The following is a 27,999-nucleotide window of genomic DNA, read 5'->3' as shown; positions in this document are numbered from 1 at the left end:
TGAGCTGTTATTTTGCTGCCCTAAAAGGAGTAAACATTTATTGTTTAATTTCCAACATCACAGACGAGAGTGTGTGTCAGCAGGTCAGTTCAGGCTCCCTTACACACACACACATGCATGTAACACACCTGTACAAACACACTCAGACACATTCAGTCTGATACAAAAATTGAAATACAAGTACAAATAAACCACAATAAAAACGTTTTTTTCCTTTTTTTAGAAACTCTATTTTCTCTAAAAAGACAACAGACGTGTTTCTCTTTTCTCTAAAATGATGAAAATTACATTTTTTATTTTATATTAGTATATACTTTACTATTTTCATGTTCCTTTGTCTTCACACTTGCTGTGGTGGAAATAAAATGTGGAGATCCAAAGACCCTAAAGAGCTTTTACGACGCAGTGTGCAGGAAAGTGGACGATGAAAAACAAGTTTGACCAAAAAATGACAAATCAACGCACTTTGATTGCAATCTAGCTTCCGCCACTAGAGGTCAGTGGTCCACTCAGAGAGCGCTAACATAAATGATGGCAAAAGTTCGAGATTTAGATTTATAATTTTAATTTAGAGTGGAAGTCGATCATTTAGTTTTTACAGCGGTTAATCAACTTCGACTAGTTTTTATTTATGAGTCTCACTTTGTGCTTTGATTTGACGTCAGACATTCCAGTGATTCAGGTAATGAATCGCTCGTGGGAGAGACATTGACCAGAATCATCCGTCAGACATGATCCATCAGCCGCTCTGGAAACACCACAGACTTGACCGAAGACTACATTTAAAATCTCTGAAGAAAATAGACTTGGTTGTTATATCTGAAATTTGCATCTGTTACAAGCTGAGACTCAAGTTAGTCATGATCTAGTCTTTGACAAATATTTTTATACATTTTGTCGACTGCCGTTCAATTGCACGTTTTTCAGAGTAAACCTAAAAGTGTATGAACTATCCCTAGCATACGTCCACAAACACACTATCAATGTTTTTAATTTGTTTTGACTTTCAAAATACATGTTTTTATAGGTTTGAAGGCTGGAGATTGAACCTTCAGGACTTTAAACTATTATAGATGAAAAACAATGTGTAAGTGGTGTTGTGACGATGCAGGAAGTGTCCGTTGCTATGGAGACAACAACTGGCTTCCTGCAGAGAAGTGAAGGAAAAGTTGTGACACAAATTGTGCGTTCCACTTGTGCTCCTAGCTGTTTTTACCAACTCTTAATCTGGATTCACCTATGTGGCATGTTCCATCGAAGCAGACGAGATCTTGAGTTTCTCGTGAATCTCTAGACTTTCGCCAGTGTGATCTGTTCGCATATGAGGCTAGAATAGGGCCCGCTTACGTTGGCAAAAATCAAATGGTTGAGTAAAGGAATTGTGGAAATTAAAATTTGGCATCTAAAAATAAACATCACAAATGTAGAACACATTATTATTTGCTTTCATAATTGTATCCATTTCTTTTTTTCCATTGTAATTTGTTGTTTGAATAACCGTGGAGTTTTTAACGTCAAACAAAATGATTTAAGCCTGTTAATATTGGACAATATTTTAATCTTTCCACTTCTCATGAGGCTCTCCAATTGTATGTCATTTGCATAGTGGGAAATGTGCACTCCATGTTTGCAATTTTCATTGAGCATTGATCACAGACAACTATTATAATCTTATAATATGTATTTTTGATATGTTTTGTTTTATCGCTTTGCATTTTTGATGCTAGTTCCCATATTGTTTTTGTTTTTTTTTGCCATTTTTTTCCTTTTCAATTCAGATGTAGGCACGAGCTATTCTAGCCCCATATTCAGCTCGACTGCATCAACCATCATCCAGCCCACAAGTTCCAGAAAATTCCACGCAGGCTTGCTTTCAACAGAAAGGATAAAAAAAAGTCGACTCTGACGCCCCCTGTCGGTCCATCAGCAGAGTAACTGAGGAGCATCTTCGTCATCGTCCACATTTCAGTCACATGACTGTTGATTTGTGTCGTTGATTCCTACAAAAACAAACAAAGCCGAGGCCTTGAGGTGGAAACTGGTGACGATGTGCTACACTGGTTTCTCCAGTTCGAGTCCAGGAAACTCAGCACCAAGTTTTCAAGTCCAGAAAAGGTTGGGGCGACATGTGCGGATGCTTCCTCACGGGGCCTTGCCCTGCTCCGAGTGGTGCTCACCAGACTCCACTCACACCAGGTGGTGGGCGGGGCTTAGTGTGAGGAGGAGGGGGTGAAGGTGAGTTACCAGTTCATCATGGAGCTTCTGTTTAGTGTCATGAAGAAGACTTGGCTGCTACCGCCGGAGCGCACCGAGGCAAAGAAGACCTGCAGCCACAAACACAAAGCAACATGGAGGGTCAAAACATGGAGTCAGTAGCACACCTGTCTCAAAGCACGGTTTATTATATAAAATTCATCATTCATGGCCATCCTGCAGTTTTACATACCACCCTGTACCACAAACATATCTTTTAATGACTTACATCACTCAAACTCTTGCATTAGCCAATTACGCAAACGGTTTGATTAATTAATTTACCACAATGTAACAATTTGTATCTTCAATTATTAGTATGTCAATTCTGTTAATCTACAATCAGATAACAAACCTGTAAATTCTAATATAATTCGAGGGAAACGTTATGTCAGGAAAACATTTAATATTTATATTTATAAAATAAAGTCCCAAATGGTGAAGGTTGTCATTTACAAGACGTCAAAGATGAATGTATCTTCCCTCTAGAACATCACACAAATGTCATTAAACACATTTATTCATAGATTTATGTCTCAGGTGAGAAACATATTTAGATGTAACATGAAAGGATAGTTCAGATAAAAATAAAACCTTAATATTTTTTAAATATTAAATAAATCAATAAATAAAATAAAAAAATATCAAAGTATTTACACTTCAATCCTTGACTTTCTCTCTGGAGTATATGACTATAAATGTCAGCCACAAAAGGAACCTTCTGCACACTTGTAGGAGCTGTGGCAGAGGTGAGGTGTGTGCAATATAAATATAGATATATATATACTGAAATAAAGTGCTATTTCAAAAATAGATTTTGTTAAGTTTTGTATTAAAATAAAGAACGTGAATCAGCAGCTATTCATCTGGTGACTTGAAACTTCCTGTAAACCAAACGTCACCTTGTCGTTCCTCTCCGACAGGAACTTCAGCCTCTGAGCTCGTTTGTGCATGAAGACCCCGTCCAGGTGCCCCGTCTCCACTGAGCGGATCTCAATGGCCTTCTCTCCCCAGCCCATGATCTGGTTGGAGTGGATATAGGCTGCACACACACACACACACACACACACGTCATTGATTGATACATAGACGAGCTCAGAGGTCAAAGGTTAACATACCGACAGAGGTGGGCATCTCGCCCCACTGCAGCACCACATCTTTGGTGATGCGTCCGTACGTGTTGACGTAGACGCCCTCGTCCTCGTAGCACAGCAGCATCTCCATCCCATCCGTCTTGGGCAGCACCACGATGGCGTGAGGGGTCACCTGACCCTGGATCTGAAGAGAGACGCATCACATGACCATTCATTCTTGCCTTCGTCTGTCGTCCTCTCACACTTACATGGGAGGGGATGTAGATGTCGTACGGGTTTCCCGAGTCCACGTCGACCACGTGGAATCCTGCGCTGGAGCCGTAGATGACCTTTAACCTCTGCCCCTCTTCTACAGTCAGGTCCACCAGCAGAGGGCGGTGCTGCAGCTCAGTGAAGGACTGACAAGAGAGAGAACATTTGTCAGAGGAGAGAGTGAAGAATCAGATGACCTCATCCCTGATTGTTCAGCCACTAGAGGTGGACGGTAAGTTCATTAATATTTTGGGGGATTTTACAATATTAATTTTCAAACCATGTATTCCCAAATTTAGTTTTTGCTCATTTGAACCCTTACATGATAGCCAGAACTATCAGTGATGTTTTATTTCTATATAAAAAAAATACTCTTCATAAAAGTGACATTTTACTGTATTACTGTTAGTTGCAGTCTCAAGACTCTTTTCAATGCAGTCTAGTTTCATTTTCTTAAAGTTATTAAGACTATTTTCATGAAGTTATTTTTCAACTCTTACTAAAATGTTCCAGGTCTTTCTGCAGCCAACATCAAGCTCTTGAATACCAGATGTTGCCCATTTATTGCTCCACTGCCAATTCAGGTCCACATAGTGTTGTTAGGAATGTTTTTGGATTAATTCACTGACTGATTTACGATCCCCTCAGCTGACACATGAAGCAGTATCTCTGTGGTGTGTGTGTGTGTGTGTGTGTGTGTGTGTGCACAACAGGAGAGCTGATAATTGAAGGAGCCGTGTTTCATCTTTCAATCCTTCAAATCCACAAAATATATAACTTCTATTACCTACTTTTATTTAAAGCATCTGGTCTACACCTATTCCTGGTCTGGGCTTACCTTGAAGGCCATGAACTTGTGGTAGGGTTTGGGGGCCCACGCGTATATCTCCACCGCATTCTTTAGAGCGATGACCAGGAACTTAATCCTCTCGTACTTGACTGCAGCGCAACACAGAGCGAGTCAGGACACTGAGATGACTTCGCAGTCTTGGACGGCGGCAGCGGTGCCACATGTCTTACCGACTTTGTAGTGCACGCAGCCCTCAAGCTCCCCCACTGTGATCCAGCCCTGCTTCTTCTCCACCTCGGGGTCGTTGTGCAGGATCCGGTTCCTTAGCCATGACAAGTAGTAGACCCGCAGCTTGTTTTTCTTCCCTGAGCACAAAGTAGTCTGCTGGTCAGAACTGTCACGAGACACCACACGAGAAGTTGACGGTCTTACCTGAGATGGTCACAAGCACGTTCAGACCCTCCAGTACATCCATCTGCTGGAAACGCCGGCGGTTGATTAGGTTGTAGACTTTCCCTTGGCCACTGCGGTCCAGCAGCATCAGACCGTTCTCAGTGCCCACGAGCAAATTCACCCCTGGACACATGGAGATAATCTTTATCAACACCATTACCAGGATTATTATCATCTTCTTCACCATCATCACAATTCTCTACATCACCATGTTGATCATTAGTCCAGTTGAACTATTCATTCACACAGTTGACTTGCTATGGAACTGCTTTGATGACCACCACCAGGATGAATAAGAACCTACTGGTTTAACATATTTATCACCTTCAACATCATCCTCATCATCATCAACATCATCATAAATTACATCATTGTCATCCCTATAATCAACACCATCATCCTCGACTATTAGCATTAAGGTCATCATCAATACCTTCATAAATTCCATCATGTCAACCCCATAATAAACACCATCATCATCCACTATGAACCTAAATATCATCATCAACATCATCATAAATTACATCATTTTCAACCCCATAATAAACCCCATCATCATCGACTATGAACATCAACATCATAATAAATATCATCATAAATTACATTATTTTAAACCCCATAATAAACACCATCATCATCGACTATGAACATCAACATCATAATAAATATCATCATAAATTACATTATTTTAAACCCCATAATAAACCCCATCATCATCGACTATGAACCTCAACATAATCATCAACATCATCATAAATTACATCATTTTCAACCCCATAATAAACCCCATCATCATCGACTATGAACATCAACATCATAATAAATATCATCATAAATTACATTATTTTAAACCCCATAATAAACACCATCATCATCGACTATGAACATCAACATCATAATAAATATCATCATAAATTACATTATTTTAAACCCCATAATAAACCCCATCATCATCGACTATGAACCTCAACATAATCATCAACATCATCATAAATTACATCATTTTCAACCCCATAATAAACCCCATCATCATCGACTATGAACATCAACATCATAATAAATATCATCATAAATTACATTATTTTAAACCCCATATAAACACCATCATCATCGACTATGAACCTCAACATCATCATAAATTACATCATTTTCAACCCCATAATAAACACCATCATCATCGACTATGAACATCAACATCATCATCATCAATATCATCTTAAATTACATCATTTTTAACCCCATAATAAACCCCATAATCCTCGACTATTAGCAACAACGTCATCATCAATATCATCATAAATTTCATCATCGTCATCCCATAATAAACACCATCATCAATGACTATTAGCATCAACATCATCATCATCAATATCATCATAAATTTCATCATCGTCATCCCATAATAAACACCATCATCATCGACTATGAACATCAACATCATCATCATCAATATCATCTTAAATTACATCATTTTCAACCCCATAATAAACCCCATAATACTCGACTATTAGCAACAACGTCATCATCAATATCATCGTAAATTTCATCATCGTCATCCCATAATAAACACCGTCATCAATGACTATTAGCATCAACATCATCATCATCAATATCATCATAAATTACATCATTGTCATCCCATAATCAACTCCATCATCATCGACTATGAACATCATCATCATCAATATCATCATAAATGTCATCATTGTCATCCCATAATCAACACCATCATCATCAATTATTATCATCATAAAAATAATCTTAATTTCCATCACTTCCATTAACATCATCTACTCCTTCATGGTGTTCTCACCCCACAGTGCAGCACACAGGATCTCGGAGTTGAATCGTTTTTTGTACTTCCGGATCTCGGGTGTGTCGCTGTGCGGTCGGATGTTGGTCGGGTTGACGTTCACCACGGAGATCTTGCGGGCCTCGTTGAGCCGGGCCTGCTCCTGCTTCATCAGCTCGTCTGCGAACAGAGCTGGAGAAACAAACATACCAGGTTAGAAGAGAAATGACTGCATGTAAACAAAGACCAGCACCTTCGAGTCTCACGTTCATAGGTAAGAATTGATTCTCTCAGATCTGTCAATCATGAGTTGGCAGGTGAAGGGCCAATTGTTTTTAATGTAGGAGGTGAGAAATAAACGGACCTGAAGCGGAGATGTTGTCATCGTCTTCTGTCGGTGATGTTCCGTAAACCCTCGGGTCCACGAAGGGCGTGAACGATGCTTTGGAATTGCCTCCGCTACCCATTCCGTACTGTCAATCAAACACAGCAGCACGTTGGTCAAGAGACTAGAGCAGCCTAGATTCTAGATGTTGGACACAACACTCGCTGTCCAGGCTCAAATCTGTGACCTTCAGGTCAGCTCAAAGTGTCAGAAGAAAGACAACAACGGGATCTTAGAGGAGAGTCAACAGAAGGCGCTGTGGTCCAGATGAGATGATCTGAAGACTCGTCATCGCATCATTCAATAGGAGGATAATGGCTTTGGTAGAAACTTTTGGAAATCGGGGTCACTGGGTCCAGATTTGGGGGTCAGTGGGTGTTACAGGGGGTCATACGAGGGGTCACCAGCTACCTACTTGGCCCCCGGGGAAGTCGCCCCCCTGCTGCACCAAGTCGGGCAGATTGTTGGCGAAGAGATTCGCGATCCCAAAGAACCCGTTGCTGGCGGCGGAGCTCCGTCTTCGCTTACCCACTTTCTGGAAACACAGAAAGAGGGGGCGGAGCAAGGCTGTGACGGACAGCTGAGTCTGGCCTTCACCTCACCAGAGTGGCTGGTCACATGACACGGAACACGTGCTTTTAACTTTGAGTTTCTGTTGTTGCCTCTGGACATTTAAGAAACAAATATACTCTGCATGTAAAGGGTGTTAAACTGGTCCAGAAAAGGGCCGAGACGGTGCAGGTTTTTGTTCCAACCAGTCAAGCACACATGAGTCAACGAATCAGGTGTCAGCTTAAACAAGCAACACCCGACTGTTAATCAATTGATTACTGTCTTCAGATGCCCGATTGGTTCAACTATATTGTGCTTGACTGGTTGGATCCAAAACCTGCACTGGCTCGGCCCTCTTCTGGACCAGTTTGACACTAAAGGCACTATCTGTAAGTTGATGATTCTGGGGACCCTATGTGTCAACAAAAGGTCAACCGTCATCCAAACTTAACAGCCGACCTTGCACCCGTCACATGACTAGTCTCACCTCACACATCATCAGTGTGCCATCTTGCGAGCTGTTGCCGTACGCGTCGGCGTGCCCGTCGTTGTGGCCCCCCGTCAGACCCTCGATGGCGCCCTGACCGGCCGCGGGCCTGAAAACAGAACCTTGTCAGAAACAACAAAAAAAGGAAGACAAGGGGCGGAGGAAGAAGAACTGACATGATGCGGGGGATGTCGCTGACCGCCACCGTGCCGTCGTTGGTGCCGCCATCACCCTCCTCGTCCTCGCTGCTGTGCGACTCCTCGCTGGACGATGAGTAGTCGGTCACCTTGACCGGCGGCCGGCTGGTCTCCTCACCCTGCCGCAGTTCTCGCAGCTCTTTGGCCAGTGCGGTCAGATCCTGGGGTGAAGTGGTGGAGGGGAGAGTCAGCTTTGGGAATCAAACCAATGTCTGTTAAAATTCACGGGTCAAATGATTGTGGCTGTGTGTCTGTAACCCTCAGTTGACCCTCACTGTTCCTCAGGTGACATTCAAGCATCCAGCTCTCTCTGGGTCAGTCCCGTCCTGAGACCCCTGTGTCTGAAACAGTCCCGGTGGGACTAAACTTGAGTTCTAACTTCAAAGAACTGTAATATCAGACCAGGATATACAGCGGCGGCACACATGACCAGATATCAGGTGACATGCTCCAGGACCAACAGATGCAGGGTTTCGAGGGACCATACAGGTTAAAGGTCAGGGTAACTGTTAGCTAGTGGTGGAGGGTGGTGTTGCGGGGGTTATGTGCAATTATTTAGCATTTTAACATACAATTGTTAAAAGAAGATCTACAGGTGAGTTTTAAATGTTAACTTGTGCGACACAAGACATGATCAGCTCTTTTATTGTGAAGGAGCAGGAAGGAAAGGAAGTGAACAGGAAGTGGGACAAAAATCATCACTGACCTCATCTATGGCTTTTTTATAACTCTGTAGAACAGAGGTAGATTGAGGAAGGAGATGAACACACACACACACAATTAATGCATGAGTGTGTGTGTGTGTGTGTGTGTGTTTGTTTTTGTTGTCTCACCGCAGGTCGACTCGGTCTAGAAACATCTCGAGCTTCTTCTTTGGTGTCGTGTGAAATTGAAGCTTCAGTTGTGGTTCCAGAATTTCCTGTAAACAAATGAAACAACAATGAGTGTGTGTTTTTGAGTGAGTGTATGTGAGTTCGTAAATGTGAGTTTATTAGCGCGAGTGTGAAAGAAAGTGTGTGAACGTGAGAGAGGGCGTTTGTGTGTGAATCTTCGTGTTTGTGTGACCACCTCGTTCGTTGGACCCTCCCTGAGAGCTTGGGGTGCTGGAGTTGGACGAGCTGCCGCTGCTGGTCCTCTTCAGAGGCGTATCCATGGAGATGTCCGTCCTCCTCAGGTCAGGGTTGCTAATACAACATAAACACACTTCGTTAAGTCACTGTGTGTGTGTGTGTGTGTGTGAGTGTGTGAGACTTTCATACCTGGCACGTATCAGGTGTGCTCCTGCTCTGGAACCAAGTCCTGGTCCGTTTCCAGGTGAGTTCTTTCGGACCAAAGCGGGAGAGATGGAGGTGGTTCTCTGAGGCACCTGTCAATCACAACACCGGTGAGAAGCGGGCGTCAGTCGGAGAGTGAGTGATCGACTGTTCACTGCACAATGACGCGTAGACACCGATCCAAACAGGAACTAAACTGCTCTGAAGTGACTCGTCATCACAGCGGTTCAGACGAATGGAATGACGACACACATGCACACGGACACACTCAGGAGCAGCATGCAGAAGAGACCTTGGGGGGCACGTCGTCGTCCTGCCGCAGCCACGAGCTGCGGTCCAGCTTATCCAGAGGGGGCGCCAAGCGGGCAAGGGGGAGGGGAGGAGGGGTGTCAGAGGTGGGGTCAGAGTTCTGCCGGGGCATAGGGGGCCGGGAAGGGGGTGCCCCCGTGGAGGAGGTCACACCGTGAGGGTCGTACAGAGATTGAGAGCCCGACAGACCATGAGTCTTCACCTGCACCAGATGGGCCATCTACACGCACACACACACACAGGAGTCAAGCAGGAGGAGGGCTCACAGCAAAGGGTAAGGGTCAGGTCTTGTGTCCAGGTGGTGAAAGCACCCCACCACTGTCAGTAAACATGCTCAAATGCAACTCCCCTGCACAAAAGTGAGTTTCAAGGTGAGACGACTCTCTCACACACACACACACACACACCTGAGGCTCCACGGAGCGATGCATGGGCGGCGTCCTCGCCTGCTGGATCCCACCGCTGCTGAAGGACTCCGAACGAGGAGGCAGTGCCGGGTCGGAGATCCGGTTGGAGACCTTGTGCTGTGAGATGACAAACCAGTTTCAGATCACATGACTCAAGGTCAGAGTTCAGAGCAGCTGGAGGACAGGAAGGAACCGAAAAGGAGTGAAAGCCAGTCAGTGACACCTGCAGAGTCGGAGACGGTGTTAGTACAGCAGCTGAGAGGTGGGACGACCAGTCTGGACCTGAACATCTGTGCTCAGACTAAGAGAACTGAAACTGCAAATCCAAGTTAACAGATGGCGATGGTGTTTTAAAGAAATGTATTCCTTGTAAACGTCCTCGCTGAAGAACGTGTGATGTCTTTTATCTAAATTTAAAACACTTCTTTCTTTTTGTTTAAAAGTATATTTCAGACTTTGACAACATTATGACTGATTGGTGTTTTCTATGTCGTCTTCTCAATACCTTAAAGGATCCGACAGAGCTGAACCAGCACCACAAACAGGGGTTAGAACGTACAATTGGTATTTAGTTGCTGGTTCAACGCTCTCAGTCCACTTTTGTACCACAACTTGGTCGCTCCACCTCCCTCAGCGCCCGGCTATAGTGAACCAGGGGACAATTGCAAAGACCAGAACCAGAATCCCACATTGTTAGTGAGCTTGTTAATGACCCAGATGCTGGCTCCACCCACTGACCCCACGTCCAGGACTCCGTCCTCGGGAGTCGTTGCTGTGCCCCCTAGACTCGGGGCTATGACGAGGACTGTTCCCACAAGACCGTCTCCCCGGACTACGCCGGGTCACCACCGGCTGCATTTGGCCAGTTGCCGGGTCGGGCACACAAGTGATCCTGATCCTCGGCATGTGCAGGTGCTCCCTGGAGGGGCTGATGTGGGAGGGGAAGGAAGGGGGGCGGGGCCTGGCAGGTTTGTAACCGGGCAACAGGAGAAGGTTGTCGAGGGTGGGATCCCGCACCTGCCGGAAGGAGTGGTACCTCTTAGGGGGGATGCGGGGAGAATTGCTCTGAGCGCGGCGCATAACCTGCAGGATGGATGAGGAATTACACCAGACAACATCAACAGGGAGGAAGGGCAAAGGTCACACCATTCAAAGTGTGCTCACATGACGCACACGGCCTGAAAGAAAACCTGAAACTTTAAAAAACAACTATTTTGTTTGTCCAGCATCCAACAATATAAACAAACAAACACAATGAAATCTACTTTTTATGATTATTTATAATTATTATGATTAAGTTATGAGTGGTGCAGAAATAAAGACCCGGACTAAAGATGAGACCTCTGACTAATAGACGTTCACTCTTTATCCTTTAAGGCAAAAATACTTGATCTAAACACCAGTGTTTTTGCATCAGAACTCATTTTAGCTGTTCTAGTAGCACGACGACGTGAAGTATCAGTCATACTAATAAAGGGCTGCACTAGTTATTTGAGTAGTTTAAGTTGTTTAACTAATAATTCTAAATCATTGCCCAGGATATGTTTAAATGTTTTTTAAGTAAAGTATAAAAGTAGTAACGGAACGGTACTGACAATGTGTAAGTCCTTGAAGTACTTATAATCATATATGAAAGTATTTCCTCTCTTCTGGTGGTGCAAGTACTAATACTTTTACTGTGTGTCAGAAAAAGTAGCAGTATTGTTAAGTCACAACTTCTTATCAGGTGTCCCAGCAAGCCAGGGGCGGAGCATGATGAGCATACTATCAAGTTCACCTCCTGGTGTCATCCCCTCAGACCAGAGCAGAAGTCTTTACCTCTTTGGCCCAGGCCGGCTTGTCGTTGGTCCCGGGCGCCTGGTCTTTGTAGTGGTACAGCTGTTTCTTGTCCTGCGGGGGGCGCTGCGGATCCTGCTGCTGCTGCAGAGACACCAGGTACGCTCGCTCCTGCTGTAGCTGCCGCTGCAGACGCTCGGCCTGACGCTGCTCCTCAATCTGCTTCCTCTTGTACTCCTGTAGTTCACAGACACACACACTGTTCGTCAGACCAAACCCTGAATAATAACAGTGACCCAAGGTCAACAGCGGTCATCATGACATCACCAATTTTGTTGGTGACGCCGATTTTGTTTTGCTAAATTGTCTTCAATCTACATGGTTTGTGACTCTCATCAGTTGTAGTTCATCTACGGCTTTTGTGTGTTGCCATGACGACCGTGTTGCTGTTGCCACGGCGACATGTCATTGTTGTTACCAGCAGAAGAGCCTGCTCCTGCAGAAGCTGTTGCTGCAGGATCTCCAGCTGCCTCTGCTCCTCCTCCAGCTGCCGCCGGATGTACTCCTGACCAATCAGCAGGTGAAAACCCAGGGAAGCAGCCAATCACAACGCAGCGATGCAGAGACACCAGCGTAAATGCAGAGCAGAGAAGAAGACGGAAGAGGTCCAGGAGTAGCGAGTGAGGCATTAAGGAAGAAGAGGAGATGTATGTTAAAAGCCTGAGAGTCTGCGACTGTGAGTGTCCACACTTGTGCGCTGATTTGAGAGTGCACATCTGTGCAAGCGTCAACACACCAGTGCTGTGTCTCAAATCGCGTACTCAAAGTTAGTATTTTTAGTGCGTAAGTGCGTCTCAATTCTTAGTATGCGAAATTTAGTGCGCCATGCACACTAAATTGGCGTACTAAAACGCCCACAAAACTGAGTATGGTTCATTGGACACTAACCACCCTAAACGGCCGCCATCTTAATGACGCTTTAAACGGAAGTTATGTCATATATATATGCATATATATATACTGTATATGCATATATATGCATATACTTACAGGTGCATTTTCAGCAGCAGTGGGAGGATGATACATCTTCGGTGCTGATACCAGCTTAAATATCTTGCGAATTTTTCGATTCTCATATTTTTTCTTTATTTCTTTTTACAAACTTGCAAAACGTGCTGCCAGCAGGTGTCGATTGCGTTCCTACAGCTGGTTGAAACATCGTTAAATAGAAGTAGAAGAAGAAGCTGTCACCTCAATTCCGGTTAGTGCGTAGCAGCAGTGTTCTATCACTACTATCCTGATGCATACTAACTTCTAGTATACTAAGAGAAGTATGCGATTTGAGACACAGCACAGACGCTGATGAGACAAGGCTCCGCCTCCTCTGAGGTCATATCCTCTTACCTGCTCCCTCTCCGCGTGCCTCCGCTCCTCCTCCCTCCTGATCTGCTCCATCTCCTCATATCTCCTCCTCTGCTCGCGCTCCTGCTGCTTCCTCAGCTCCCGCTCCCGACGCTGTTGCTGTGGCAACACACAAGAGAGAGCGTGAGTGTGTGAGTGCGGGTCTGTGGGGGGTCTGCAGGGGTCACATCTACCTCCTCCAAACGTCTCCGCTGCTCCTTCTGCTCCTCAATGCGTTTCTGCCTCTCCGCCAGCAGCTGGCGCTTGTGCTCCTCGTTCTGCTGCTGCTCCAGCTGCTGCCGGCGGATCAACTCCGAGCGTTCTTTGTTGGCCAGCTGGAGGCGCAAGAAGTCTCGACGCAGCGTCGACTCGCCCGGAATGTTGATGATGGAACTGAAGACAAGAGAGCTGCTGAGTACTACTGTCGAGAACTACGTACCGCTGCCTGTCTACGACCAGAGCGGAAACCATTCCTTGAATAATTCCACTTCCTTGATCACAACATTGTTCCAGAAATGTCATCTGCTTCAAGAATTCTAAAGCTCAAGTGTATTTCACCGGAATACTTTCAATAGATAAGAAGAAGGAATCATTCAATCAGATACACACGTTTCTCGTGTATAGTTTATGTCTCTTGAGTCCAGGTTTAGTGTCTCGTGTCTAGTGTGTTTTGTGATTGAATTAAGGTCAGATTACAGACTCACCTCGGTTCTCCCACGTCTCTCTCCTCATCCTCTTCCTCACTTCCACTGTACTCGTACTCTGTTTCATCTGACGGACGCAAAAAACAAACACAAAATAAAAAATAGTTGACTTGTGTGTATGTGTGTGTGCTTGTTTGTATGTTTATTTGTGCACGTGAATGTGGTGCATGCATGTGTGAGTGTGTCTTTGTGTGTGAGTGCGTGTGCGTCCTCACCTCGCTCTCCCCGCCTCTTCTTGGTCCGGTCGATGTGGTCCTTCAGCTGGATCCGGACTTGCCTCTCGTTGGGAAGGTCTCGGATGAACGGGTGCTTCAGCAGCTGCTCTGTGCTCGGCCTCTGACTGTGACTCTTCACCAGACAACCGTCGATGAACGACTGGAACTTCTTCGACCTGGAGGCACACATACACGTATGCACACGCACACAACACATACACACACGTATGCACACAAAGACACAACACACATAAACAATGACATGCACCTGTCAATATTTAAAATCCTTTCGTGTGTGTGTGCATCTGAGTGCGTGAGGGTGTGTGTGTCTTTGGCGACTCACCATTTTTTGGACTTGAGTCTTGGGGCAGGATTTCGTGGGATCAGAAAAAGAGCTCTCATGGGATGCATGTCACACAGAGCTGAGAAAGGAAGAGAGGGGAGGAAGAAAGGAAGGAAGCAAGGGACAGAAAACATGCAATGGATAGAAAAAAGAAATATTGAAAGAAAGAATTGTGAAGGAATGGAAAGGAGAAGGATGAAAAAAGAAGTAAATAAAGAGAAAAATACAAGAAAAAAGGTCGGAGAGGAGGAAAGAAGAGAGGTATAAATCATATAAAAAGTGACAGAAGGTAGGAGAGGAATATAAAAGAGATGATGGGACAGAGAAAGGGATGAACAGAAGGAAGAAGAAGGAGAGAGAACATTAGCAAACGTGGAGCTTCTCCTGGAGCGAACACAGCAGCTGATACTTACGTGGAGCTCCTTCCGCCATTTCTATGGCCGTGATGCCCAGAGACCAGAGGTCGCTCTGACAGAGAGACACACAGCTTCAGTCACACATGCCGTTTACATCTCCATCAGTCCCTCACAGACCAGGTCACATGCCTGGACTCATGCCACCAAATTAGCATAAGCAACAGCAACATGAACTAAAGAATACATCACATGTGGCCGGTGCTCTGCTGTGATTGGATGAAACCATCAAAAACAAAAACAAAACTAGTCACCTTGAAGTCGTACGTCGCCTCCGGATTCTCGTCACAAGCGATGACCTCTGGCGCCATCCAGTACGGCGTCCCAATGAAAGTGTTCCTGCGCCCCACAGTTCGGTCCAGCTGAGCACTCACGCCAAAGTCCACTGCACCCTCACACACACACACACACACACACAATTACACTCTGGGTCGCTCGTCTATCTGGTCGTTTTTTTCTCACCCAGTTTGACCTCAGCGTTCTCCGTCAGCAGCACGTTCTGGCCTTTGATGTCTCGGTGGATCACCTTGTGTTGATGCAGGTGAGTCAGACCCTGCAGAGAGACACGCTCAGCCCTGACTCTTCTACACAACTGTTGCTGCTGTCAGTGACCAGGATGATTGACACCAACGGTCCAGTGACAGTTCAGTCGGCAGCAGACACTACGAAGGAGCCACGATGACTCTTAACTCTTACTCGAGGCCGTTAAGGTGCTCAAGGGCACTTCAGCAAAGCAGCGTCTCACCCTCAGGATCTCCCGGCACACGTATGCGATCCACTCCTCCTTCAGAGAGTTCCCCTTCGTGTTCTTGATGAGGTCCGTGATGGAGCCGGCGCCGCAGAACTCCATCACCAACTGGACACACAGCACAACCACTCAATAACCATGTGTGTTTACAGTATGTGTGTGTGTGTGTGTGTGTGTGTGGAGGTGTATGTGTGTGTGTGTGGAGGTGTGTGTACCCAGAGCTGGTCGTCCATGCCCGGTGGGTTCTTCTTGATGAAGGCGCCGTAGTACGTGGCGATGTTCCGGTGGTGACTGTACTTCTTCAACATGTTGATCTCTGCTTTGATCTCCTCCTCCTCGTCCTGACACACACAACAACACAACAATGTTGTATCAACTCATTGTGTGACCTTTCTTATGTGTGTGTGTGTGTGAACCTGTGCTGCTCAAGTGTGTATATGTTTATGTGAGTGTGTTTATGTTTATGTGAGTTTATGTAATTGTCTATATGTTCATGTGATTGAGTATATGTTTATGTGATTTTGTATATGTTTATGTAAGTGTCTATATGTTCATGTGATTGTGTATATGTTTATGTGAGTTTATGTAAGAGTGTATATGTTTATGTGATTGTGTATATGTGTATATGAGTTTATGTAAGAGTGTGTATGTTTATGTGTTTGTGTATATGTTTATGTGAGTTTATGTAAGAGTGTATATGTTCATGTGATTGAGTATATGTTTATGTGATTTTGTATATGTTTATGTAAGTGTCTATATGTTCATGTGATTGTGTATATGTTTATGTGAGTTTATGTAAGAGTGTATATGTTCATGTGATTGAGTATATGTTTATGTGAGTTTATGTAAGAGTGTATATTTTCATGTGATTGAGTATATGTTTATGTGAGTTTATGTAAGAGTGTATATGTTTATGTGTTTGTGTATATGTTTATGTGAGTTTATGTAAGAGTGTATATGTTCATGTGATTGAGTATATGTTTATGTGATTTTGTATATGTTTATGTAAGTGTCTATATGTTCATGTGATTGTGTATATGTTTATGTGAGTTTATGTAAGAGTGTATATTTTCATGTGATTGAGTATATGTTTATGTGAGTTTATGTAAGAGTGTATATGTTTATGTGTTTGTGTATATGTTTATGTGAGTTTATGTAAGAGTGTATATGTTCATGTGATTGAGTATATGTGTATATGAGTTTATGTAAGAGTGTGTATGTTTATGTGATTGTGTATATGTGTATATGAGTTTATGTAAGAGTGTATATCTTCATGTGATTGAGTATATGTTTATGTGAGTTTATGTAAGAGTGTATATTTTCATGTGATTGAGTATATGTTTATGTGAGTTTATGTAAGAGTGTATATCTTCATGTGATTGTGTATATGTTTATGTGAGTTTATGTAAGAGTGTATATGTTTATGTGATTTTGTATATGTTTATGTAAGTGTCTATATGTTCATGTGATTGTGTATATGTTTATGTAAGTGTCTATATGTTCATGTGATTGTGTATATGTTTATGTGAGTATATGTAAGAGTGTATATGTTTATGTGATTGAGTATATGTTTATGTGAGTTTATGTGATTGTGTATATGTTTATGTGAGTGTTTGTATGTGCATGTGAGTGTGAATATGTTAATGTAATTGTTTGTTTAGGTTATGTTATGTGAGTGAGTAATTGTTTATAAAAGTGTGCATGTTTATGTGAGAGTGTGTGTACTCACCCCAGTGACATCCATGACCTTGATTGCAGCCAGTTGACCAGTTTTAACATGACGACCCTGAAAAACACAACAAAAGTTATCACACTATAAGCACACTAAGAGAGCGAAGGCCTCCACCATGCAGCTCAGATCAAGTAATGTTGGGCCAACATAACTTTCCAGTGTTTATCTGACCCACATAAACTCCAGATTTCGCTTGTACAACACAAAAGAAGAGAAAGAAGAGTTCACTCTGAAGTGGACAAGAGGACCGGAGTCTTTAAGATCTCTTAAGAGTTGATTCACAAAAACTTAACATTGTCTTTTCTCTTCCTGTTTTAAAAATAAAGGCTTCACTGATACCTTAGCTTCTAAACTTATCTTTCACAGACACACACAAGAAAATGACAAAAACACATGTCCCTCACCTGACCCTCTGGCCGGAGCTACACAAAATCGCTCATCACCTCAACTAGAGTCACAGCAACCAGAGAGGACACACACACACACAGACAAACACATTCACCATCACTTCCTCCTGGTTGCCTAGCAACAGAGCCAGCAGGATGTTAGGTTGAAGAAGGCAGAGTTATCACGTCTGTATGTCTTGATTGTGTCAGACTGGAGTGTGTACAACTTACATCACTTCTCTGATCACCGTGGAGTTAAGAGTTGCTGACTCAGCTGACCTCATGGTTTCAATTCCATCATAAACATTACAAGCAACAAGGGACTCAAAATCAACACAAAAAGTAATTGTGTGTTGTTCAATTGCTATGAAATTAACTTCAGTCATCCAAAGTTAATGCATAACTAACAGACTCATAAGGAAAATCTTAAGACCGGCTCTAGAGGGCGCCACTGAGCAAGGGTTTTGAGAAACAGTTCTCAGGCCCTGTTGTAACCACAGTATTACTAAGGTTGGGCTTCATGGGAAGCTGGTGGGTGTACAAAGCAGTTTTGGGCGGGGTGAGAACATTAATGCTGCCATCAAAACTTATAACAGAAAAATTATTTTTTGACAATAAATGGCAAAAAACTTAAATCCAATTTTTTTTTTTTTCCTGTGAAAAACCTCTTCCATTCTAGGCATACATTTATTAACATTATATTTTATTATGACCATATGTCGTTTTACATCTCTACATACCCATAACATAGCAAATTCACTCCATTTGAAACACTTAACTGATGTTACCTTTTCATTTTTTGTTTCTTTGTAGATTTACAGACTTCAAAATCTAATCTTCAGAATGTATAAGATAAAATGTTACTGGAAGTAAATTTCACCTCAGAAAACTATGCTAGCAGTTAAAAAATGTCCTTGATTCAACATTACAGTTGTCACTTTAGAGGGTTCTTTCTATCATATAAATCATTAAATAAATCAAACTGCGTGGGAACCGTGGCTCCCGTCATCTGCTGTATGTGATGTTCTTTAAAAAAACATCCTATTTGCAATTGCCAGAATATGTGCAATAAAAGTTCCTGACTTTTTCCTGACTTCTGATGTAAGTGTTACATCGGATATGTCGAACCTCAGGAAGGACATCAATCTTGATTTTAATATTGAAAAATTACAATTTTTTTTTTTAAACATTGAATGTTGGAGAGGATGGTGACACAATCCAGCCAACTGTACACAAACAGTAAAGCATCAACATATTGATTTGGAATTAACCAGATGATAAAAACTGAAACTGATACAATAAGAGCCTTTATCTTATTTTATTTATTACATTAACATGCAGTCAAATTGTTCATGTAGTTGACGCTAATGAATAGCTTTCTGCTAATGGAGCAAACTGTATGTTTTCACCTCTGAGATGAAGACAATCCTACCAAAAGACAAACTATCATTGCGGTTTATTATTCATTTTTTACTCACGGAATGTGTCCATTGCCTCCATATATAATTCCATTTAAAGGTGAAGCGTGAATGTTATTTTTGCATTGAAAATATGTCATTATTTCAATCCATTCTTCTGTCTGGAGCGTCTGGGCGAGCAACATTTCCAAGTAGACAAACAACTGTCTCTCCATTCCTCATGTATTATCTCCTTTGCTCTCCCTTCTTTATACATTCAGTTTAATCTGTATTTGTCGAGAATAATAAACAATTTCAACACGATTACTTTGTTAGTCTTGTAAGACAGTATGTTGAGCATCTCTTTTAGTTTATTTGGAAGTTTGCATCTGTTATAGTAGTAGAGGATAAATATATTACAAGTCTTCTAAATTATACTAGTTTTTTAAAGTTTGGAAGTCCTTCAACTACTCTGTTCTTATGAGTGAGTAAAATTTAGTCATCGTGTCTCTTAAAAATTTATATTTGGAATCTATCTGATTAGGTTTAAAGAATTGATTCAGAATTTATGCACAATCACAGTCTGACAATCAGTCTCTAAAACTCTGAACCACTAAGAAATACATGAATCTTCATATAAAAAGGAGGAAAACAAAATTGAAGATCAGGGTGAGAGGTAGTGCGATTATAGACGCTGTAATATATTATAAGTATAATAAGTATAAGTATTCATAAACACTTTCATGATGTTAAAATTGAGTGTTGAGAGTCTATAAACTGTGAGACAATTTGTAAAATGTAAATGTATGGTTTATAAAGAGCTTAAGGTAAGATTAAGAGGCCTCAACATGTGTTTGCATAGTAAAAAACTAAACAAAAAGGTTAATACAAGGTAGCAGCAACATTCACTACTGTTGACAACAACTCTTCTTTTCCACCTCAGTTGTCTTCATACAGACACACTGACGTTGGTAGAGCTGGTCACGATGTCAGGCCGAGGTCAGTCAACACCTCACGACGCTTATAGAAGTTCATGACTTGTGACCAGAGGTGCTTGTAGCATAGTGTCATAGTAAAGTTAAAACTAGATGTTGTCATGACAATTATTAAGATAGTTTTACCTTTGACCTCGTTTAATAAACATATATTTATATATATATATATATATATATATATATATATATATATATATATAGTACATCTGTTGTTGGTGAAATGTGCAACACAAGCACTAAGAGAACATTTTCCTATTCAAAAAATCACATGGAGGTAGTTATGCACTGTGAAAAATAATTATTAGTCATTACTGAATCCATGAAGAGAGCTCACTGAATTGTTGTTGAGTGTTGAGTGTTAAACATGTGGAGATCTTCAGGCTTCAGAATCCAAAACTCTGATTGGATGTTTTTCTTTCCCCTGTGACCGATTTCCTGAGATGGAAACGGTCAGATCTAGCAACACTTGTGAAACTGTCTTCAAAGATGAGCTCGGCTGTGAAAAAAAGTCATTTTGTCAACACTTTTTTACTGAAAACCGGTTGATTGTGAGATCATTACAGCGCCTCACACATGCCTGGCATGTGTACTGCAGTTCCCTGCGTCTCCTTCTTTAATCGCTTTAACGTTCATTTTAGTGTGAAGGAGAAAATATTTTACAGATGCAGCTTTTGTGAGGACATGACCACCAACAATGACTCGACATGGAGCCATGGTCCAACATGTCTTGTGTCCGCCTCAACAACAGCAAACACAGCTGACTTAATCCTCTGCTGTGTCCTGGTGTGTATTTACCATGATTTCCAGACAAAATACACAACAATAAGTGTCAAGACACAAGTGAGGTCATCTCGTTTCTGAATGTCCTTTCCAAGTCCATACTTGTTTCTACAAGAGACACCAATTCTGAAGAATCACCCTGGATGACACGATCAGGCAGGTTTATAAAGCTCAACATGAGGAGACGAAGACCTGGTCCCTCAGACCTGGTCCTGTGCCGCCAGTCTTCATGTGACTCACCTCTGTCTGAGGATCTTCCCGGGAACTTTATCTCACAGCGAACATGATTGAAAAACGATGTTTGCGACACAACTACTCCGTACATTTGTACCTTATTGAATGTGATCCATGTGATCAGATCCTTCGACTTGAGCAGTGATTCTACAGAGAAAGAAACCCTCTGAAGCGGCAACACTGCAGTGCCACACATCACATCTCTCGCTCCTATATTGTAGCACAACTGTACTAGAACCTCTGCCTTGACTTCACACATGATTCCTACCTTTTCGACGCACACATCGTGTTCCACAGGGTGTACACAGCGTACACACACACTCTCACTGACACAGACATTCACACACTCAAACACCCACATTTACACTGAGGCGTAAGCAAACACACACTCAAACACAGACGCACAAACACCCACACTAATCCACCTTCAATCGACACACGCTTATGTACACTAATTGAGGAACACACTTCATCAACACACACACACACAGCAGATCTAGAAACACCACAGCAGTCACACACACACACACAACAGATACACAAGACCACAGCGTGGGTCAGATAACACTCCTTGTGGACTAGTTTCGCATTCCTCACCTACACACAAGATCGCACACACACACACACACACACACACTCCTGAACCAGGAGGAATTCCAGGTGAAGCAACAGTGTTGGCTTGTGTGTACTTGTGTCTGTGTGTCAGTGAAAAACATGCAGCTGTTGCTGTGTCATCTCGCTCTACACCGAGTCTCTGGCAACTTGTGTACATTGTCAGAAATGTACTGAGAAAACAGAGGATGATATGTTAAATAAAAGCGCAGATGATTGTCATCATGAAAAAAAAACAAACAACAAATTCCAGCAGATATTTTCACAACCAGTACCACGGTGTTCCTGTCCACCTCACTGAGGGATGGCGACAGGAAGTGACGAAGACAATCGTGCGTCACACGGAGAAGACATCGGTGTCAAACAAGGGAGAAAGAGGAGGAAGCAGTAAGAGAACATGAGTCATGGATGGAGATGGAACAGGCTGCTTCACTCTGGTATCAGACAGTCTTTCAGAGATGCCACGTGAGGAACAAGGATGCCAACCTACCTTGTAGACCTGCCCGTAGGTGCCGTTCCCCACCAGCTCCACCAGCTCGAAGATCCCGGCTGGATCCTGAGAGACACCAGAGAGACGAGCGTGAGGGTTGGAGACAGCAGCGTAACAACATGTCAACACAGGGCTTCAACATAATCACACACACATCCCAGAATGCCTTGCAGATCAAGACTCAAATCAGTGGCGGCTAAAAGGAAATGCGGAGCTACAAATTGAAGTATTTTCTTTGTCAAAAGAGACTTAAACAATATGGAAACCAATTGGTTGTCATTTTATCTTAATTTAATGTCATTTTGTAGATGACATACATCATTCAAGCTTAACTTAACGTAAGTTAAACTTAAATATGCTTTTACGATCTTTAACTGGGTGTAATTTTTTTCAAAATGTATTTTTTGTCTGTGGTTTAGTTGTTTTTATAAAGATACAGCCGACATACACCGACGTTTATTTAGGATGTCATAATTTGTAGCTTTTATGATAGCTACGGTCACTGTAACAATCTTAATGTCCGTGTTATGATGTGATTTCCACAGAATACGTCGTAGTTGTTTTATTTTTACAGGTTATTTGGTTGAACATTAAAATAAACTCAACGAAAGAAACATAAACGTACTGACAGGCCATGTTTATCTACTTTTGTGGGATAGTTGTTGAATATCTCACTTGTCTCCTCCTAACAACAAACATGGACGACAGAAGTAGGATTTTCTTTCTCTGCTAACGTTATCTCTTCCAGAACAACTCCTTGTCAAATCCACAGTAAGTTTAAGCAACAGTTAGCAAGATGATAGTGTTCTGAGGCTCCTTATTGAGTCTTTTGTTTCTCTTGTGATGTGAAGGTTTCGTACTCACTGGTTGTGAAATAATAACTAGCGAGGTCGACTATATGAGCAATGATTGTTCTAGACAATCATTACAGAAAATCTAAAAAAAAATCTCGAGTAATGCTCAACATAGTAAAAGAAAACACATTACAGGTGAAAATACAATAAAAGTATGGTTGAAATTTAAAAGTAATGTTGGATGTTGAAATATTTTCAGTGATATTTTGAGACAAGTGTTTCATTTGGTGCTTAATGGTTTTCCTATGCGGTGCAGCTCTACCCTACACTGAGCACACAATATTTATGTTTTTTATTATAAAGTTTATAAAGGCTGTGACTAACCTCATACTATAGCAGGTTAAGAGGAAGTGAAACATTTGAGTTTTAATTTTTCCGACGGACTCTGTCCTATTTTAAGCGAGGAGCTGCACAAATGAACTGGAACCTAGAGTGGAAATATTTAATCTGGTGAGCAGATAGAATAACTACAGAATAGTAAACATATATTCTTCTCTGAAATGGAAAATTTAAAAATGAGGTAACCAAGCCCCAAAAACATAAACAGTGAAAGATCATATACATGTAGCTCTTCTTCCACTGCAGTTTCTCATGTTCTTCTTCATGATATCTACCACAATCTTTCCTCTCCTGCTCATTTACGATCACAGTGTCAATTCTTTCGTCTTCATCCTGAAGTCCCACAGGATGGTGGCTCGGTCATTCTCCAACACCAGGGACGTATATGCTCGGAATAAACCCACGCACCCAGAATAACCACACTCGTGCCCTGATATAAACCTTTGTGAAGATATCTTTCTGAAGTGAAGTCATCAGTCCTGGTCAACGATCCTGAAAGATTCTGATCGGATTAGATCCGGATCAACCGTCTCTACACTTGAAGACAAAGCTATTTAACTCGGTTTGGTGAAATTGGCCAATAGTTTGTATCTAAAAACAACAAATATACAATATAAACATAAGATCATCTTCACAGGTAGTGTTAAAAGAACAATTTAAATGATTTAAAATGATCTATCAATGGATGACTGGCTCAGTGTGATTCTGCATGACCTCATTTTTTCCACATCATCTGTGCAGCAGTGAATGATGTCAAGTGTTCTGAAGTTCATGTTAAGTAGGTTTTGGTTGCAGAGTTTTCAGATCTGTGTCATTATTTTAGTGGATGAGGTGAAAGACTCATTCAGTTTTTTTTTTCACGACATATCACCTGCAACCATGAGAAACAGAAATGTGGATCTCAACGAAGGTACTTGTGTTTCTTAACATGTTAAGCTAGCTTGTAAAGCAGTGGGTCACGTTCACTCAAGGTCAGAAGAGAAACGTCACTGATTCTGTCAGGTTTCACGTCGACAACATTATCTTCATTCTTTTGAAGTATAAATCCTCATTAACCCTGTAGAAATGATTAGTTATTTGCTCTTCTTAGTAGTTTTATAGTAGTTGAGTAAACATTACCTCCACATAGAATAAGCATGTTTTTTGTAATGTTGAAATATACTATGAAATAACAAAATGAAAAATATATCATATTAAATTCTGATATTTTTCATCAGTTTTTAAAGGTATTATCTATGAAAAATAACCTTTAAGATAAATATATTGACAGCACGGGTGCTCACACTGTTCTTCGTCATTAGAGATACTTATAAAATGAGAAAGTCTAAACGATATAATGTCTCTGAGCCAATATAACACAACACAAGGATTTCTAGGATGATTTGCACTAAATTAATTGTATGCAGTCTCAGCATCAGAGTACTACAAGAAAGAGTTCTGTCCTGAGACTCAGTCAAGTGATGGAATTTCCGAGATATTAAAGTCCACTTTTATTATGATGCAATCTGCTCTCCAGTAGTAGAGTAGTCGCCACCTTTGTATTGAGCACTTATTTATAATTTCCCCGGTAAGTGATCCGGTCACCAGATCAACAGAACCCGTCTGAGCATGAAAGGCCTGCAGGTATCTACTCCTGCAGCTCAACAAAGATGGTGCCCACTGTAAGAAGACTGAGCTCCAGAGAAGACCAGCAGGTTTTCTGTGAGACTCCAACTTGTCCTCACCTTTGACCTCTGACCCAAGTGACGGTGATGAGAGTATTGTGTGTGTGTGTGTGTGTGTGTGTGTGCGAGGGACTTCTTTGCCACACTGAATTATTCCCCCCCAGCGTCCTCTGCTCTTCCAATCCTCACTGACCTCATTTCTCTCAGTGTCACGGAGGATTTTACAAGAATATCTTGTCGTCTTTACATCTGTCCTGCTCCCCCTCTCTCTCTCTTACACACACACGCACGCACACGCACACACACACTGAAGTACAGTCACACCCGGTCGATCAAGTCCAGACTTGACTGTTGCTCGCAGGTAGAGTCAGTTGCATAAGCGGGAGAAGATGGAATGTGCCAACAGATAAACACACACACACACACACACACTGGGCTCGTGCACACGCACGCTCTGTGGCTCGTTGTTGATAATTGTGTTGATGTGAAAATGTGTCTCTGTGGACGCATCGGTGTTCGCGCGCGCACCAGTTCTTCCAGTGCCCCCCTCGGTTGTCTTCCTCCCCAGGCACACGCACGCGCACGCGCACTCGACGCCGCCGACGGTACACAACCATCACGAAATGGCGGAAGTGTGATGCCGTTTCACTCACGGAGCGTGCGTGTGAAGCGGCTTAACATCTGCCAGCGGCCTCTATTATGCCGTCTGGTGCGCGTGCGTGCGTGCGTGTGCGGAAGCGCGCCAAGCGGCCTTGTCACGTCCCCAATGCAAAAAAAAGGACGCGCGATTGGGGCCCGCGTGCACGACCACAGCCCCCGTACACACACACTCGGGGGAGCGATCGCGCGCACGTCCCAGCCAGATGACAGGGACGCGCACCGAGAAGAAGACAAGAAAAAGATGGACGGACAGGGGGGGCACAGGTGCTCCACACGCACGCAAGGGCGGACAGACACGCACGCAGAGGGTGAGACACCTACCCGGAGCGCAGACAGGTCGATCTCGTCCAGACTCCGCGCGGGGGAGTCGCTCGCCATCGTGCCGTCGGAACAAACAGGACTCGGGATGGAAGAGAACTCCACGAGCATCGACCGCGAGCAGCGGGTGGTCTCGTGACGGTCTCACGGTGGTCTCACGGTGGTCTCGCGGTGGGTCTCGCGGCGGCTCCACCTGCCCCGGCTCCTCCCGAGGACTGCAGCTGCGTTCACGGGGAAGGATGAGGCCGAGCTGCAGCTGCTACATGCTGCACTGCTGAGCTACACATCCTCGCCTCCTCGACCTCCAGACTGGACCGTGTAGACCCCACGCACACGCACACGCGCGCCCGCTTACGAGAGAGAGAGAGAGAGAGAGAGAGAGAGAGAGAGACGCGCAGCGGCTGATGCGCGCAGAGACGCACTGGAGCCTCCTGAGCAGCAGCGGGAGTGGCCTTGAGGGGGCAGCGCTTCAGACAGAGACGCCCACACGCTCACACACACTCTCAGACACACACTCTCAGACACACACACTCTTAGAAACACACATGCACACACTCTCAGACACACACTCTCAGACACACACACTCTTAGAAACACACATGCACACACTCTCAGACACACACTCTCAGACACACACACTCTTAGAAACACACATGCACACACTCTCAGACACACACACTCTTAGACACACACATGCACACACTCTCAGACACACACACTCTCAGACACACACTGTCAGACACACTCTCAGACACACTCTGAGACACACAAATGCATACACTCTCAGACATACACATCCACACACTCTCAGACAAACACACCTTTGCACACTCTCAGACACATACATCCACACACTCTCAGACACACACTGTCAGACACACTCTCAGACACACAAATGCATACACTCTCAGACACACACATCCACACACTCTCAGACAAACACACCTTTGCACACTCTCAGACACACACATCCACACATTCTCAGACACACACTGTCAGACACACTCTCAGACACACAAATGCATACACTCTCAGACACACACATCCACACACTCTCAGACACACACATCCACACACTCTCAGACACACACTCTCAGACAAACACTGTCAGACACACTCTCAGACACACAAATGCATACACTCTCAGACACACACATCCACACACTCTCAGACAAACACACCTTTGCACACTCTCAGACACACACATCCACACACTCTCAGACACACACTGTCAGACACACTCTCAGACACACACTCTGAGACACACACATCCACACACACTCAGACAAACACACCTTTGCACACTCTCAGACACACACATCCACACACTCTCAGACACACACATCCACACACTCTCAGACACACACATCCACACACTCTCAGACACACAAATGCATACACTCTCAGACACACACATCCACACACTCTCAGACACACACTCTGAGACACACAAATGCATACACTCTCAGACACACACATCCACACACTCTCAGACAAACACACCTTTGCACACTCTCAGACACACACATCCACACACTCTCAGACACACACATCCACACACTCTGAGACACACAAATGCTTACACTCTCAGACACACACATTCATACACTCTCAGACACACATATTTGCACATGGTTGAAACCATATCACTCACTCATTTTGTTTGTGTTTATTTGTGCAGCTTTCATCTAAC

At 43.2% G+C, this 27,999-nt stretch overlaps 1 protein-coding gene across 5 annotated transcripts; it reads right to left on the bottom strand.

The window, feature by feature from the left end:
- Window positions 1-26,676, bottom strand: LOC148082239 (TRAF2 and NCK-interacting protein kinase-like). 5 transcript variants are annotated; one of them, XM_087789361.1, is made up of 34 exons: window positions 26,310-26,676; window positions 22,472-22,537; window positions 17,575-17,631; window positions 16,061-16,186; window positions 15,843-15,953; window positions 15,560-15,650; window positions 15,352-15,482; window positions 15,098-15,152; window positions 14,685-14,763; window positions 14,342-14,517; window positions 14,127-14,193; window positions 13,617-13,815; window positions 13,426-13,542; window positions 12,500-12,586; window positions 12,064-12,258; window positions 10,984-11,328; window positions 10,246-10,362; window positions 9,822-10,058; window positions 9,515-9,621; window positions 9,324-9,439; window positions 9,089-9,174; window positions 8,962-8,985; window positions 8,235-8,416; window positions 8,059-8,167; window positions 7,435-7,554; window positions 6,999-7,107; window positions 6,656-6,826; window positions 4,822-4,965; window positions 4,620-4,754; window positions 4,438-4,538; window positions 3,596-3,745; window positions 3,372-3,531; window positions 3,156-3,295; window positions 1-2,324 (listed from the first exon to the last, which is right to left on the bottom strand). In XM_087789361.1, exons 1-34 carry the CDS (start codon window positions 26,415-26,417, stop codon window positions 2,241-2,243), a joined length of 4,302 nt encoding a protein of 1,433 aa, XP_087645487.1. In that variant the 5' UTR covers window positions 26,418-26,676; the 3' UTR covers window positions 1-2,240. The 5 variants fall into 5 exon arrangements, with proteins under 5 accessions (XP_087645487.1, XP_087645489.1, XP_087645488.1 ...); XM_087789363.1 differs by lacking the exon at window positions 7,435-7,554 and having other exon boundaries at window positions 26,310-26,675; XM_087789362.1 differs by lacking the exon at window positions 8,962-8,985 and having other exon boundaries at window positions 26,310-26,675.
- Window positions 26,677-27,999: the final 1,323 nt, after the last annotated feature.

Source organism: Callionymus lyra, chromosome 4 (assembly GCF_982586985.1).
Source record: "Callionymus lyra chromosome 4, fCalLyr1.hap1.1, whole genome shotgun sequence".
Lineage (NCBI taxonomy): Eukaryota > Metazoa > Chordata > Actinopteri > Syngnathiformes > Callionymidae > Callionymus > Callionymus lyra.
The sequence above is the reverse complement of the archived record's forward strand: the minus strand, read 5'-3'. Positions and strand labels throughout refer to the sequence as shown.

What these genes read in the sequence shown, in the direction of transcription:
- LOC148082239 (XM_087789361.1), bottom strand. Translation starts at nt 26,417, where the DNA reads ATGCTCGTGGAGTTCTCTTCCATCCCGAGTCCTGTTTGTTCCGACGGC. An exon ending in ACAAGTTCATGGCCTTCAAG is followed by an intron (nt 3,746 to 4,437) that starts GTAAGCCCAGAC and finishes CTCTCTTGTCAG; the next exon opens with TCCTTCACTGAGCTGCAGCA. An exon ending in TGTCGGAGAGGAACGACAAG is followed by an intron (nt 2,325 to 3,155) that starts GTGACGTTTGGT and finishes TTGTGGCTGCAG; the next exon opens with GTCTTCTTTGCCTCGGTGCG.